The following is a 16,544-nucleotide window of genomic DNA, read 5'->3' as shown; positions in this document are numbered from 1 at the left end:
TACAAGACTCTTTTAGGAGTATTCCCTGCTAAATGTTTACCTGAAACTCATTCCAGCACCCTGTTCTGAAGAGTATATAAATTCCCTTCAAATTCCAAAAAGTCACAGGAATTAAACTATACAATTAAATGAGTTCAGGTACAGCACACAAGTGATATTGAATATGTTGTTGTTCTTTTGCCAAATTCTGCCCCCAATAGAATTCAGGATGGATTTGGGATGTATCTGGATTTACCAAATGTTCTGATAGTACTGATGCAGTCACTGCTGATGTTTGAGCTTCCCAGGCCTAGCCCTGGCATCTTGATCACTGGTAGGCATGGGGAGAGCCAGCCTCTCTCCTCCCTCAGAAACAGCACAGTGGATGAAAGAAACATATATAAGAAAGATCTGTGACATGTCTTGGATACTTCTGTGCATGCACTATTTACTCAGTCGTACTGCCCCAAGCTAGTTTGACTACTCATGGATATTTACAGAGGGCTAGCCATGTTCGTTTATTGTAGGAAAATAAAACAGAAGTCCAATGGCACCTTATAGACTAACAACATTCATTCCAGCATCAGCTTTCATGAGTCAGAGCTCAGTAAGCTGACTCACAAAAGCTTGTGCGGGAATAAGTGTTGTTAGTCCGTGCTACTGACCTTCTGTTTTGAGTTTCCCTGTGAATATAACATGACCGAGCAAACTGTGCGCTGACAAAAACCATCCAAGCCCTGTATCAGTGACACAAAGGTCCCTGATTCCATTGTACTAACTTGACTCACTACTTCAAGGGTAGAATTTTGGTGGAGATGGAACTCCATGATCTTTTGGCATCCAATCAGGTGCTCAGATATTTCCATGAAATTACTCCAGAAGGCGCTCACCCACAATTAATATAGGGATTTTCAATGATTAGGAAACAATGGTTTGCCTGTGTAACTTAAGTATCCTCAACAAAGTAAGTATATTTACTATATGGTGTACACAATAAGTTTGTTAAAAACACTTGATTATTAAAAACACATCCGGAAATAAACCTTACAAGGTATTTTTTATTCGAAAATAGAAAACCTTATATACTGTTTGGCCTGATGTTCATTGTTAACACAAACCATGCATCTTGCAACATGGAAACTTGCTCACATAAAAATCCGGTATAAAATTACCAGTGTTTTCTGGATGTGTGCAACATCAACCAGTGAAAAAATGTTTTGCATTTATGACCACTGAAGAAAGCCCAATAGGCCCGAAATGCATGTGGTCTTGTATTGGTCATTTATAATAAGTGTATCATCAACTGTGTTTGATATCTTTGTAACTGTTTATACTGATGGTTTTATATGTAGCCTGCATTCCAAGCCCTGTGTTTTTAACAAGCTTTTTCTGTACCCCATATAGTAAATACAATTATTTTGTTATAGATTTTATAGTTTCCAGTTCAACCTTTGAGGCTCCCTGTACTTTTCTGGTTGAGTCTCTCCCCCTTTTGTTGTTTAACTTAAGTATCCATCATGAACTTGGGGAGGGGGAAGGGGGATCCTGAGAAAACCATAGTTACATCTGTCACAAGACTGCATGTTATCCATTCAAGTCTGAACTTACTTTATCTCCAGCCAGTATTTTGAAGGAGGCCATAACTTGATCAGCTGTATCAGTATCAGCCGTTTCTCGGGACATGAAGTCAATGAAGGCCTGAAATGTCACTACTCCTATGCGGTTGGGATCTACAATGCTCATGATTCTAGCAAACTCTGCTTCACCCTGGACAGTTAGACAAACCAAATATAAAGAAAAATAAAATAAAAATTGGTTTCACTGCATACACCATTTCTAAAATGTGACACACCAAGTACAAACTGACATTGTAAATACTGACGAGAAACTAGAGTTTGCTCTAAGTGCTGCTGCCCATTTGTTTGACATCAGTGTTCTAGCAACTTCACTGGCTTCCTGTGTTTCCAGGCACAATTTAAGGTGTTGATTTTAACCTTTAAAGCTCTATGTGAAGAAATGCATTGTAATTTAGAGATTTAGGCTGTACAAAGCCTTCACCTTTCATTTCAAAAAGATTTTCTATCTCTCAGCAAATAATAGCCAGGAGAAGTTAATTGCTCTCAGGCCTCAACTAGCAATGCTTTAGAAATGCTAATGGCCTCCCTGTCTGGAGACAATGAAATGGTCTGGTTACACCCCTAGCTAGAAGGTGACATCTTGAAGCAGAAAGAAACTTGGGAGATGAAAGATGCTAGAATATATCTTCTTGGAGGAAGGGCTTTTTGGACCCACAGATAATAAAGCCACTTGGCATGCAGGGGAACATTCTAATGCTGATTTGGCTGATTCCATCTAGGGAGAAGGAGTTATCACACCCGAGTTCCTGCTGAAGGCCACCGTTGCCATGTGGACGAGACCAAGGAGTGGCTTCCTGAACAAAATACACCAAGGTAATGGGAAGATTTTAGAACACTGTAGCTTCTATGTTAAAGAGCCTGCCTTAGAATAAGATCAGCTAGGGCATGAACAAAGTGAAGGATAGAGATTGTGGGTTTACACTTTTCTTTTGGATTCCTTGCTCAATCTGTTGCTGTGCTGAGTATGCCTGTGGCAGTTTAATAAATGCTTTATAATTTTGAATGCTAGTAGTTCACTGTACCACACATACCTCCACAGTTAGGAACACACAATCAATAAAAACAATGTATTGATTGCCAAAAACAGTCAATAAAATAGTTCACAGAATGGTGAAGGTAAAGCTGTGGGGTGGTTGTGTCACTGTTGTTGCAGAAACTAATCAAAAAGCACTCATGACTCTTGCACAACTACATTCCACAAAGGGAATCACAACAATCAAATTATGGAAAAACTAGATACTCTCACAGCAAAAATGCAAATCTGAAAGAAGTTGTATGGACTGTACATGATATATTAGAAAGAAATGCATAATTGTTAGAAATAAATGAATAATTGTTAAGTATAAAACTAATCCGATAAGAGGCCATTACATATTTTTATTTCAGTTCTAACTAAATGATTATTCCTTTTTGCTAGTATGAGATAGTTACAGGTAATCCCAACCCTCTTTCATCCAGACCCCCAGAAGAATAAATCAGAATGTTGCTTCTTTCAAAACATAGTCGATCTAATGTATTGTTGTTGTTTATTTATTTGATTTATAGGCCACCCTTTCCTGGCCAAGGCCAGGCTCAGAGCAGCTTACAACCTTTTAAAACAGTTTTAAATGATTAATAAATTACAACGTTGACAACAATAAAACCAGATGCCTTCAACCAAGCAACAATAATATTCAATTTGCAAGGGGTATAGCAGAGGCGGAGCAGGAGAAAGAGGTGAAGGTGAATTTGAACCTTTCCAAATAAAATGATGAGATACAGATTTTAAACAACACTTCAGTGTTGCAGTCATGGGAACAATTTAGCTTTACCATGAGTCATGAGATGTATGCCCATCCCTTTTTGGTGGGCAAATATACCACTGTGAGCAGAAGTGATAGATGCCTCTACCTTACCATATTGTAACCAACGGAAATAAGGCAGGTGTGGAAATCTTCGCAATCCAGCATACCAGTCTTCTTCTACAAACAGTAGTTGGATGAAGGAAATGAAAGAGGTGGCAGGAATGGAAAGCAATACAGGAATAGATGAATTAATGGAAAATGTTACAAAGAAAGGGCTTGCATGAAAGAGAAATGGAAGACAGGATGTATTGGACAAAGAAACAATGAATTAAAATGACTCAAAGAAGACAAAAGGAGGATACATTTCATTGCAAATACAGATGGAAGATGGAAGTTAAAATACAGACAAGAAGAAAAATTGATGGGGATTATCAAGAGAAGAGAAGTGCAGCGAAGAAAGCAACAAGATGGGGAAAGTTTAGCGAATTAGGCAAATGAAATGTTTAACAGAGATGTGTTCCACAATAGAGACATGAGAATTTATAAAGAAAAAAAAGAACAGTAATAAAACATAGCATTACATACATACATATATGCACAATAAAATATAAGAGCATTGACAGCAGATGGATTAAAACAAAAAAAGAAGAGAGGAGAAAAATGTGTTATTTCCTTGTAGTTCAATATTGGGCTGCGTTCCTCACTAGCATCCAGTACCTGTGCATCGTTTCCAATATCGTAACCCAAACTGATGAGGCAGGCTTTGAATTCCTCAGGGCCGAGTGTGCCGGAGTGGTCCTGGTTATGCAGTGCACCAGGCAGCCGGACATGCAGTGCCAAGGGGGGTAAGATAAAGGGAAGGAGAAGAAAAGGGGGGCAAGGGAAGGTGAAGGAAAAGGAGGTGTACCATGCAGTGGGTGGAGAGACATGGGGGCAGAGGAGGAGGATGACATGCAGAAAAAGACAGGGAAGAAAAATAAAAAGTGCACAAAGTTAGATACTATGTTGAAATTTCATACTGTGCCAATGTTTTTTTAATGAACTTTTTCTTCACTAAACATGGTCACACAGGACAAATGTTTGCACATAAACTAGCAGCAAGCTCTGAAAACTGCTCAGATGCTCCCTTACATCAATGATATTTCCCCTCACATGGACACATGAAGCTGCCTTATTCTGAATCAGACCATTGGTCTATCAAGGCTAGTATTGTCTGCTCAGACTGACAGTACCTTTCCAGGATCTCGGGTATTAGCCTTTCACCCCACCTGCTATCTGAACCTTTTAGCTGGAGATTCTGAGAATTGAATCTGGGACCTTCTGCATGCAAGAAGATACTCTGTCACTGAGCCACGATTCCTCCTAAACTCAGTAACTCTAAAAGTGCCACATTCACTGAATAATCTAGAATGCAGAGACCTGTTAAATGCCATGCACACATTTTAAAAACCTTGTGACCAAAGCCAGGAGGACAGCCTTGCCACTTGTCAATTTCCAGTAGCAGAGGTACACATTAGAAGTATTGAAATTAAGTGTACTTGCTTTAGATTGGCACATCTGTGAATCTGCAAGAAAATATCAGCGAACATCCAGTGCAATCCTAAAACTGCAGCCATTTTTTTTAGACAAAAATGTATATAATCAACAGAATTTTGGGTGACCATGATATCTGAAGGTTCCTATATTGAAAACTGAATCTCTGCCTTTAACCTAGGAATCTACCGAGAGATATTACATAATATTAATTAGTTGTCTCTAAATTCTAAATGGTAAAACACACAGTGAATATAAGCCACATTAAAATACAGGAGAGACAGGAGATTCAGTGGAGCACACTTAAAAGCTGCACATTCTTATCTCAGAAGCTGCATCTAGTTGCAGCTGCTATTTGCACTTGGGCTGCAGAATGCAATATTTCATTTGGATTGCATAGCTTGGGCAAATTCCTGATTTTGCCATGCAAGGTTACTTCTTCCATTAGACAAAATCTAAGAATCATCAAGAGGGGAGATTGTGAAGCACAGGGGCTGTGCCTGGGGACAGGGGCTGCTGCTGAAGACATAGTTGCTGCTAGCAAAATGTGGCCTCTTGGGCAATAGTTGCATAGCATGGAAGCTCTTATCATGCAGAAAAGGCAAATGTAGGGTTAACTCCAGCAAAGTGTTTCACTCCCATAGAATACAATTCAGAAAAATAATCCTATGAACTTATTAGACCTAAAATATTTATGTTGGAATGAGAATAATGTACATATTTAAGGATAATTCTATGCTTTGCTGTGAGCAGAATATAAATGAATGACTTCTGGCTACGTTCAGCGAGGCTCATTAGGATGAGTCAGTCATTTTTTTAATTTAGAAAGGTATGAGCTGAGATGTTCAAATGTTAGTGTTTCAGAAGGTTGCTGTGTTGGGCTGCTGTAGGACAGCTTGATTTGCGTCCAGTAGCACCTTAAAGACCAACAAGATTTATGGGGTGTCAGCTTTTGAGAGTTAAAGCTCCTTTCATCAGATATGAATCGGAATGGAGATCTCCATGTCCTTAAATCCCAGTGAGAAGGTGGGAGGGGGGTTGCAAAGAAGGAACTCAGGGTGCAGAGTATCTTTGCAACACCCCTTCCACCTTTTGACTGGGATATAAGGACACGAAGATCTCCACTCCGATTCGTATCTGACAAAAGCACCTTTGACTCTCAAAAGCTTTTACCCTGAAGATCTTGTTGGTTTCTAATCGAATCTAGCTGTTCAAATGTTTGTGTTGACATTCCCTCAGGATCCAAACATTCTGATGTTAAAAAACTTTACTATGAATTTTAAAAACAAGGAAACTACTGTTTGAAAAGGATAATGTGAGCCATGTAGAAAAGAGTTAAAGGAAGACCTCAAAATGTCAGAGAGACAAAGGTACACAGTACCAGAGGCCAACAACAATTCAAAGAGTTTTGCGAAAATTGTGTGTAAAATTTATGAAAAGTGAAATACAAACAATTAAATTTGTGTCACAATATGACAGACAATTCATCAGTACCTCAGTATCAAATGTGTGAAAAAACTTTACAAGATCACACATCAAAAACTGCATTCATAATAAGTGATAATTCTCCACAAAGTCTTAATTCTTAACAAAGTCATACAACAAAATTGCAACAACAAGACAGGAATGCCGGCTGATAGCTCCTGTTTCGGTTTCTTCCTCAGTCAATAGGGCCCATATCTATTGAAACCAACATTTTCCAGCAGAATCAGAATATAAATAGGTCATCAATAAGAAACAACTGGGCTCATGTCCCAGAGTAGTTTCCAGCCAGTCACATTTACAGAAATCCTCTAAGTTACAGATATTATTAACCCTTCCCCCCTTACCCTGTCAAAGTGGTTGAAGGAGGCACGAAACTCGTTCATCTGTTCCTGGCTGATTCCTTTGGCATCTCGGGTTAGAATCTGGTTTTCTACTTCATTAATGGTTCTAGCGATTGTTGTCAGGAGCTGCTCCCAGCCCACTCTGATGTGCTGGAGAATTAAAAGGAAGATTCCCCCCGCCATCATTTTAAGTTGAACAACTATAGAAGACTTTCATTTAAATGCAGTCTAGGCCTACATTTTGGAAAATCATGTCCAGTAGCCTTTCTCACACTTTTCAGTTCTCAGTCAGACAATAAAAATAAGATTATTCCATGCACCTATTGAGTACTTCCATGCTATTCTTTCATCAACAGGAAACAACTGATCATAAATGTAGAGGCCTCCATTGGCATGATGCCCACCAAACACTTTGATAAGCAGTTGGTTTGCCATAAATATTGCCATGGGCATGCACTCTACAGACTTGTCCGCTACATTGTTTTAGCAAGTCTCAGGTTAGACATCAGATGAAACTACGATTTTTTTTTACTGTGACTGATTTGTGAAACCAAGGCGTAGTTCAGATGCAGTCATTCAAATCCTAGTTTGCTTTGACAAATGTTTTTTTCATTGCTTTCTCTTTGTACCATGGGCTGATGTTACTGAGGAACAAGACAGGATTGAACCAAATTATCATACGTCATGCAGACTAACTATGGTTGAAAATGTATGGGGTTTTTTTGCCTTGGATTTGCCGCTGTCTAAATGCACATTTCCCCCAGCCAAATTCTCAAATCTCAAAAATAAGCCTCCATGCAGAGCTTTGAGAATTCAGATGGGGAAAATGTGCATCTAGAGAGCGGCAAATCCAAGGCAAAACCTCCCATGCGTTTTTGCCCTATGACTAATAAACCAACTGCAGATTCTGGTTTGATGGACCCTAACTAACCATAGTTAGTGGAATGCTGCTCTCAGAAAATCACATTAACCAGTGTTACTTTAACTAAACCAGGATTTCACTTTATGGCTGAACTGATCCCAAGTGTTGGATGCTTATATTTACACATAAAGAAATGGTGAAATTGTACTGCCAACGTTTACAAGCATCAGTTTTACCATGAACTTTAGAATAGGGCTGGTCAGTATAGAGACATTCACTCAACTTCTTTGAGGACTGAGTCTGCCCTATTCTTTACTCATCTGTTTTCTACTCTCACGAGCTCACAGTGTTCTTTACCTCCATAGTGTAATTGGTGTGCTTATTGTCAAAGATCAGCGCCTCTTGAATCTGTTGGTGATCTCCCTCCAGCTGATCAATCTTTGGTTTGTAGTTCACAATGCTCTTCTCATACTGTCGCAGGTGACTGAGCTGATCCTCCAGAGTCCCATGCATCTCTATGGAGATACGACCAATCTCCTGCATGAACCCAAGGAAAAGGGGCAGGTGAGTGACAAGTTTCAACACGTATGACTATACACTTACAATCATTTCCCCAACAGACTAAAAATACTTTAACCACAACCCTTGTCATCTCAAGGGAACGGAGCCTCACTTACAGACTTTTCAGAGAAGAGGTAAACACAACTTCTGGCATAATTCACTATAACTCCCACAAGTTAATATATTTAACACTGCTGACTCTGTTTTGGGCCTCCAGAATACGTTTGTTTTCTTTCTGACACACTGTTCTCCCTCCCCCCTGTTAAATTAAAGCTGCTTTTAGTCAGTATACATTACAGAATTCAAAGTATGTACCCTTTAAAACAATAACATCTGAATTATCGACATATTATTTTAAAACTAGGTGCAACACACATTGCTACAGCTTTCCCCCCATGTAGCCACACTGTAGACACAAGTTTGTTCTTTTCGCCCACAAAGATATGTAGCCACATGCTGGCACTGAAAACTGGTGGTTTACATTTTTACCTCCATCTTGGTTTGGATCCAGGGCCCAATAACATTGGCCTGAGCCCCGAACTGCTTGCGCAGCCTCTCATTATGCTGCTGGCGTGCATGTTCCTCCATCAAGGCCTGGTCCCGCCTGGGAACTAGTTGTCTCACCTTTAGCAAAAAGAAAATAAAAACTTAGATTATTTCTTCAAATGTTATATAAACCACGAGACATTTCTGAAATGTGAAGCAAGCTGTGTGCATTATCAGCCGAAAACAAAACTCTTCTGCAACGGTAAAACTGGATTTTTGGTCTAGGTAGGCTGGCATCCATAAAGCAAAATAAAATTGCTGCCTTTAATGTCAAATGAAGGGCAGCCTTGGGCAGCTTCAGTGGAGCATGGACCACAAAGATGGTATCTTCAGTGATTCCATAATGGAGGTGAAGGAAGTGCCCCCACTACAACGGTTTTTTCTGTAGGCACAAAGACTTAAGTCACCAGGCCTTTCCAGTCAGTCTAATTCACCGGCATTCATTATTTCACACAAAAAAATTAACCTGAACCTTGCATTTTATCATTTGTGCTATGGATTATGCCCATAAATTAAGAATCATGGTGATTGCACAAGATCTTTGTATTGTGTAACAGAATTTATATTAAGCCTGCAATTCTATCCCCTTACTTGGGACTTGGCTTGCCACATTGAGACTGGCAGTGATATCCTATGCAGAGTTACTCCAGTCTGAGACTATTAGCTTAAATAAGCTTAGACAATAGTAACTCTGCACAGAATTACACTATAAATCAACATCATGCCGTAGAGCCACTCACATGATCCCATTTGCTATTGATTTCTTGTGGAGTGATGGTGGTGTAGGGGTTGGTTCCTGCCATATTGACATGGTAGGTCTGGACAATTTTTGACACTTCGTTGTGAATTCCTAGGATTGCCTGTCGTTCCTTGTCAGCATCTGGCAAGGTAGCTTTGAACTGTTCATGAGCTGTGGACAATCCCTGAAGACAAACAGACAACATAAGAAGAATTTTAAAAAATAAGAATGAAAAATCCCTGCCTACTGAGTCATGAAGAAAGGAGAAAATCCAAGCCTGCTTTCAGAACACTATAACTAAAGCCAAAAAGCTGTTCCTGTGGCTTCAATGTGAGAGGAGGACTTGTATGTACCTGGATTTCCTCAATGGTATGGACTATGAAGGTGTCTTGAAGATCCTCCATGGCTCCCTCCATCCAGTTATTGAAAGGGGCAGCTCGTTTGGCATATTCTAGATACAGCTGGTCAATTGTCTCCAGCAATTTTTCTGTTCTCTAGGAAAGCCCCACCAAAAAAAGCACAAGTTAGACAAGAGCAAAGGAATGGCATCCTGTATTTTTTCCCTATAGTGGTCCTTCAAAAATTGGATTAACTACTCCCTTTTCTTTGTACTAGTTCTTGTAATTAAGCAAGTAGAGCAAAGGACCTTTCATGTTCAAACAGTACAACTCCCTTTTCCAGATGGCGTGCAGGGCATCTAAGCACACTCAGATAATCAGGAAGTAGTTTACTTTTTATACAATTATGAATTTGAGATAGAGATAATCAAGGGTTGAATAATGTGGATACTATAAAGCATTTAAATCAGCAGTGTGAATCATAACATGAATACTTCAAACATCTGCATTGTTTCAAATCCCTAACTTGAAGAACAGGATAGTCAAAATAAGCATGCAAGCTCACCTCCAGGGCTTCCCTTCGTTTCTGGGTCAGAGCCCCCAAGTTATCCCACTGGTCACATATTTTCTGGCACCTGGCATTGACACTTGGTGAATCGTAATAATCCAGCTCACTAACAAAAAAACAAATTAACAAAAAGTTTATCTGACACATTGCTTAAAGAAGACCTCTTGACATCAAGGAGGAGGTGTAAACAGGCACTGCCATTACTGAAGAAGTACTGCCAACATCTAATTTTGAGGCAATGTCAAAATTCAAGACTTCATCTGTAGAAGGGAGGAGAGGAAGAAATTTGGGTGGCTTCCAAGGTAGCTTTGGATTTTCTCAAGAAGCAAAGTAAAAGCCACCAGCAAAACCAAGCTGCCACCATGAAGAAACACACCAGCAGTAGACAGATGACTCAATTCTTCCTTCTGACTGATCTCAGACTGGAAAGTCGAAAGGTCATAGTGGTGCAATGACACTGGGCTATTGGTGCATGAAGGCACCTTTCCAGAAAATTAATTTCAAATGTCCGGGTGAGATAAGAACCCTGGTGATTGCAAGTTTATAAACATACCTGCTTCCTCTGTCACAGAAAACTTAACATCACAAAATTCAAGAGTGAGAGAAGCAAAGAGTTGTCCACATTTTTCTGGCCTTCTAATAAAGACACTGCACAAATCTTATTCTCGTATTCTTCACAAATTAAGTAGTGAAAGACTTCACATGTTTGGTTTTTGTAATAATAAGCCACCAATAACATAACTAAAGGCATTTCCCCCCTAGGAACTTTAATGTATTGTTTCCCCAGCCTTTGCTAGTGAAGACTCACTGTATCAGTCTTAAAATCCACAAAAGGTACAGGATGTGAAAAATCAAAAACTGCCCACTCCAAAAAGGTTACCTCTTAAGTTTCTGAACAACTCAGTGTTCAGATACGAAGGAGGCCGGGGCCAAGGGATTGAGTCATGCAAAGATGCCACTAGCAATTTCCTCCAAGAGAGGGCAATCACACCGTCTCTATAGTAGCAGAGAATGATCCAATTGTATCCACCCAGTGGAGACAAGGCCAGAGCAGTGAATCAGGTATTAGTAGACTCCTCTGTGGATGGTATTTTGAGCCTACAAGGGCATTTAATTAATTACTTTATCTAATTCTCATGGAATGCTAGCAACTCTCCCCTAGACACAGAGTTTAGGAATTACGGCTCTAAAGTTTGAGAACAAGGTATCTAGTTCAAATGCTTTTCTAAAAACAAATTGTTTAAGGTATTGCTGCCTATTCTAATTCTTTCGGGGTTAGTGTACATGTAAAAGATTAAAGATTTAGGTCAAGATATACCCATGAATTTAACTCTCTGGGTGATGAACTGCTGAACATTAACAAAACAAACCTATCCTTTTTACCCATATTAGGCTTGCAGACAAAACAAAGGAATGGGGGCTTAACTGTGAATCAATGCAGTCTCCATGCACCAGTTGTATAACCATTACCATGGTTTTGTCAAACTGTCACAGAGAAGAGGTCCTATGTCAGTTCATGTCCCTCTCTTTGTGGTCAATGAGTAGACAGAGTTTTGTTCTAACTAAGGCTGCTTCCTTAAACACAAGTAAATAAAAGTATTTGAAGGGCTATCACTTAGAGGAGGGCAAGGAGCTGTTCCTGTTGGCAGCAGAGGACTCACAATGTATGCGTGTGTAAAGTGCCGTCAAGTCACAGCCGACTTATGGCGACCCCTTTTTGGGGTTTTCATGGCAAGAGACTAACAGAGGTGGTTTGCCAGTGCCTTCCTCTGCACAGCAACCCTGGTATTCCTTGGTGGTCTCCCATCCCAATACTAACCAGGGCTGACCCTGCTTAGCTTCTGAGATCTGATGAGATCAGGCTAGCCTGGGCCATCCAGGTCAGGGCAGGACTCACAATAATGGGTTTAAAATGTGGGTGGCAAGGTACCGGCTGGATTGTTCAACAGTGGAATCGGCTGCCTGGGGAAGTGGTGAGCTCCCCCTCACTAGCAGTCTTAAAGCAGCAGCTGGACAAACACTTGTCAGGGATGCTCTAGGCTGATCCTGCATTGAGCAGGGGGTTGGACTAGATGGCCTGTATGGTCCCTTCCAACTCTTACGATTCTCTGATTCTATTCTATGATTCTAAAAGGAGTAGATAGGCCTGCGAACTGGACACCAAGAGATAGCTACTTGGCTTTTTATAACTCCACTGACGGGCTTATGTGCCAGAGGAGCAGCCCATGCACTATGTGGGAGCCGTACTTGAGCTCTTGGGCAATAGCAGCAATCTGTTCCACACGGTCCTGGTGAGCGGCAAGGTCGCTCTCAAACGCCTCGTGCTTCTTTAAGAGGGCCTTGATCTCTGACAGGGTCGCCGTTTCATAATCCTTCTGCTGTAGCATTGCTTCTTTGCCTACAGGGGGAGCAAAAACACAGGCCAGTGAGAGAGAGGCCTCAGAGTGGCCAGCCTGTACCCACTGTTACTCCACAGCAGGTATTTCTATAGAGCAGGCCACAATTACTCATAACAAGCAAGTACCTTTTTAAAAAAAATACAGATTGAAGCTCAGTACATTTCTATTGTAAGTGGCTGATTTTCACATAACTGCTTAGAATGGGTAATCTGAATCATTCCCTATTTAGTCTAAATATCCCTTTCCAATATAAACACCTTGTAGCACCTTAAAGACAAACAGGTTTATTGCAGCACAAGCTTCTTTGGGCTGGGTTTATTGCAGCAAAAGCTTCTTTCATGAGATGCATGAAGTGAAACCTCATTACACAGATATACACATACCGCACATCTGTATAGAGAGAGGGGGGAAATGGTGAACAGTGTGGGCTAAAGGCCATAAAATACAAGAGCTATAGTTTGCCCGTGGTGCAGAGTGGAAAGCTGCAGTACTGCATTCAAAAGCTCTGCTCACGAACTGAGTTCGATCCCGACGGAAGTCGGGTTCAGGTAACCAGCTCGAGGTTGACTCAGCCTTCCATCCTTCCAAGGTCGGTAAAATGAGTACCCAGCTTGCTGGGGGTAAAGTGTAGATGACTGGGGAAGGCACTGGCAAGCCACCCCGTAAACACAGTCTGCCTAGTAAATGTCAGGATGTGATGTCACCCCATGGGTCAATAATGACCCGGTGCTTACACAAGGGGACTACCTTTACCTATTGTCTGTGACCCTGGGCCAGTCACAGTTTTCTCAGAACTCTCTCAGCCTATGCAGAGGTAGGCAGTGGCAAACCGAACATCTCTTGCCTCGAAAATCCTACAATGTCACTGTAAGTCAGCTATGACTTGATGGCAATTTCTACCACCACAGTCTGTGACTTTTGTATGCAAGATAATCCCAGGGATCATTCACAACAACTCTAACTGGTGATACTACAATTTTGGCAATTTAACACCTGTAATGGGTGAGAAGTGTCTCCGTTTAAGCTCTGGTTGTCACAATTAAATTCTAATCCAGCAATTCCATATGGCTCATCCCTACTCAGAGACTTGATTAAAAGAACAACCAGGCCTTTTGGGGCAGGTTCTGTAACCCACATCTGCTTCCAAGCAGGTTACAAAGAGATGCTTCAGCTGGAGTCAATGGCACTGATCAGTAAGGAAAGTGGTAATTTGGGATCACACAAAAAGTATACAGAAAGAGGGAACTTTTACATGTTTTGCATGGGATTCTTTTTTATTCTCTTTACAATGTTGTACTTAAACAGAAAACACAGACCTGTGCACTGTAGTAAAGGGCACAGAATACAACTTCCTGAGAACCTTTGTTTTTCAAAAAAGCAACTTTCTAGCTCTCATGATTGCAAAGATAGGTTTGAAACTGTGGCCAATGGCATGGTCACTCTTTGAAACAAGTAAACCAAATAAGACTTGTTCTTGTGAATGATTCCTGGGATTATCTTGCATAGAGTTCCACACTCGGGCTTCCATACTTTATGACACCCTTGACCTTCTCTATGATTAGTGGAAACAGAGTAAAGTAGGCAAAATAAGCAGAATGTCTAATTTTGTTAATATATGTATATGGATCGTACAATTCTGTTCTCCTGGAACAGAATTTGAGGGGTTTTGTTCTGTTAAGATCCATGGTACTATAAAACTCTGCCGACAGGACTCTTCAAGACCTGTATTACCATCTGTCCATGATTCATGAATGGAAGCTTTCTGCCGGAACTTCTCAGCCAGGTGATCCAGCCGCTCTAATCTTCGGATCTCGTTCAAAAGCCACTCTTCATACCCCTTCTCAGCCTGCTCCAGTCCACCCCATGCATTGTTTATATCCTGCAGTGATCAAAGCAAAAGTACAATACTGTGATGGAAGGGATGGATCAGTGCAAAATACAGGAAATGCTGTTAATGTTGTCCTTAGTTTGCCCAAGTAGGCCATTAGCTTGCAAGCAGTCGGTACTGGAATAGAAAATAGTATCATAGCGGTAAGAACAATGAAGGTTAATTTCAAGTAAGCAGAGGATCTGATCAAATGGCAACTCTTTGGCATCTGCTTTATATTAAAGGACAATGGCAACCCGACAGAAAAACCCTACAAGCTATTTGCAAGCAGTCTGGGCTACAAGATGCTTCTCCTTGTCTCCCATTTGTGACCAAAGTCTGCAGAGCAGGACATGGCTGGGAAATGTCTGCAGAACATGGATGGATTTGCACACCTTGGTAAAATGGCAGGCTTGCATAAGTGGAAAGCACATAGTACTAGTCAAGTCAAGTTTATTAATACGGTCGACTGACCAATCATATGCCAACACATCAAAATTTCCAGAAACAATAGTTTTGCACCGCAGAACCACAGAGTGCCCGTACATATAAAGGTGTAAGGTCAATAAAAGCAACTAGTCCATCCATAGTATCTGGGACAGCACCCTCAGGGAGCTAGAGACAAGACAAAGGTTATTTCACTGGCAAGGACAAGGTCTAGGCATCAGGAAACAGAGTGTTCCAACATGGCCTGAAGACTAATAATGAATTCAGTGCTCCTAAGGTGAGGTATATCTCCTAGCCCCCGATCTCCATGGAGATCAGTCTTCAGTTAAAGGAACAGTGCATTCCAATAAAGTATGCCTCCTGCTGCCTCTGGGACTGGCCATGTGTTGAAAGGATGTAATCTGTATGCACTGTAGTTTGCAGTGAGGAAGTCTACTAAGACCTGATAGTGCATGATAGTGCCACTGGGGTGGTGTCTTTTGAAGGAAATGGCTATGAGACATATGCCTAGAAAGCATTTGTTCTTTGCTAAGAGCACAAGATGCTCATAGCTCACCAGCCAAATACACTCACCGAGACCATTTTCCCTTCTGAAGGCATAAAGGCTGGCCTGTTGCTAAGCCGCAGCTTTGTCTGCAGTGTGTTGAAGTTGATCTCAAGCTGGCACTTCTCTTGGACTTTGGGGGGCTTGTGAAGACGGCGGTAATCTCGGAAGTCCTCCAGTTTCTGCTGCATGGCATGCATGGTGTTCTCTGGTGCCCGGTTTTCTAGCCAAGGTATGGTGCGGCGGATCCACTCCAGCAACTGGGAATGGCAAAGAGGAAAGAGTAGGTAGTAAACTTAGCACAGCATGGCTGGCATTTAATATGAACAAAACTTAGATTTTTGTTAGGGTGGTTTGTGCTTTAAAGTCTTGTGAGAAACTTGTTCTGATAGTCAGCACCTTTATACCTTACACTGAAAAGGACATGTAGAAAGTTGTTGCCCCAAATGGCAGGGCTGGTTCTTTGGACACACAGGGAAGGAGATGTCCACACATTGCCAGGATTCAACTCACTCCCAGTCATCAGTGGCACATGAGGAGACCGGCATCACCTCTCAGCCCACACCTCCACTGGCCAGGTCCAAGCCAGGCCCCTACAGCAGTGCCACAAAGGCTTGGCTCGGCCCAGCTGGCCAGGCCATGGGCTCAGAAGTTGATGGTTGTACTGGTTTGGAGAGACTTACCTTGCCCCTGCCAAGTAGAACAAACATGCAATATAGTTCAATAAGGCTGAATAGCATTTCAAAACCATTTGGTCTGTACCTCAACATGGCTGTTTCCAGAAAGTTTGAAAGTCGAGTAGTATTTTAACACTTGAGGTGCTACAACATATTTAATTTCCAACCTTCGATACCAAGCCAGTTCTATGGATTACTTTTCTCAATAGGCCATTCCAAGGCAGCCAGTTTGACTTG

General features: G+C 41.2%; 1 protein-coding gene across 4 annotated transcripts in view; it reads right to left on the bottom strand.

Annotated features, from left to right (window-relative positions):
- ACTN1 (actinin alpha 1) overlaps positions 1-16,544 on the bottom strand; it is a 96,839-nt gene that overhangs the window by 791 nt on the left and 79,504 nt on the right. For 2 of the 4 annotated variants that reach the window (XM_056851408.1, XM_056851409.1), the window contains exons 10-20: positions 15,660-15,890; positions 14,504-14,651; positions 12,621-12,771; positions 10,371-10,479; positions 9,821-9,961; positions 9,469-9,651; positions 8,672-8,806; positions 7,979-8,158; positions 6,763-6,909; positions 4,118-4,198; positions 1,588-1,746 (exon numbers count right to left, since the gene is read on the bottom strand). In XM_056851408.1, coding sequence (XP_056707386.1) covers positions 1,588-1,746; positions 4,118-4,198; positions 6,763-6,909; positions 7,979-8,158; positions 8,672-8,806; positions 9,469-9,651; positions 9,821-9,961; positions 10,371-10,479; positions 12,621-12,771; positions 14,504-14,651; positions 15,660-15,890 — 1,665 coding nt within the window. Of the gene's footprint in view, positions 1-1,587; positions 1,747-3,511; positions 3,578-4,117; positions 4,199-6,762; positions 6,910-7,978; positions 8,159-8,671; positions 8,807-9,468; positions 9,652-9,820; positions 9,962-10,370; positions 10,480-12,620; positions 12,772-14,503; positions 14,652-15,659; positions 15,891-16,544 lie in introns of all 4 variants that reach the window. The other 2 variants (XM_056851410.1, XM_056851411.1) reach the window with 2 other exon arrangements.

The sequence above is a fragment of the Euleptes europaea genome, chromosome 6 (assembly GCF_029931775.1).
Source record: "Euleptes europaea isolate rEulEur1 chromosome 6, rEulEur1.hap1, whole genome shotgun sequence".
Classification (NCBI taxonomy): domain Eukaryota; kingdom Metazoa; phylum Chordata; class Lepidosauria; order Squamata; family Sphaerodactylidae; genus Euleptes; species Euleptes europaea.
This window is presented reverse-complemented; position numbering and strand designations above follow the sequence as displayed.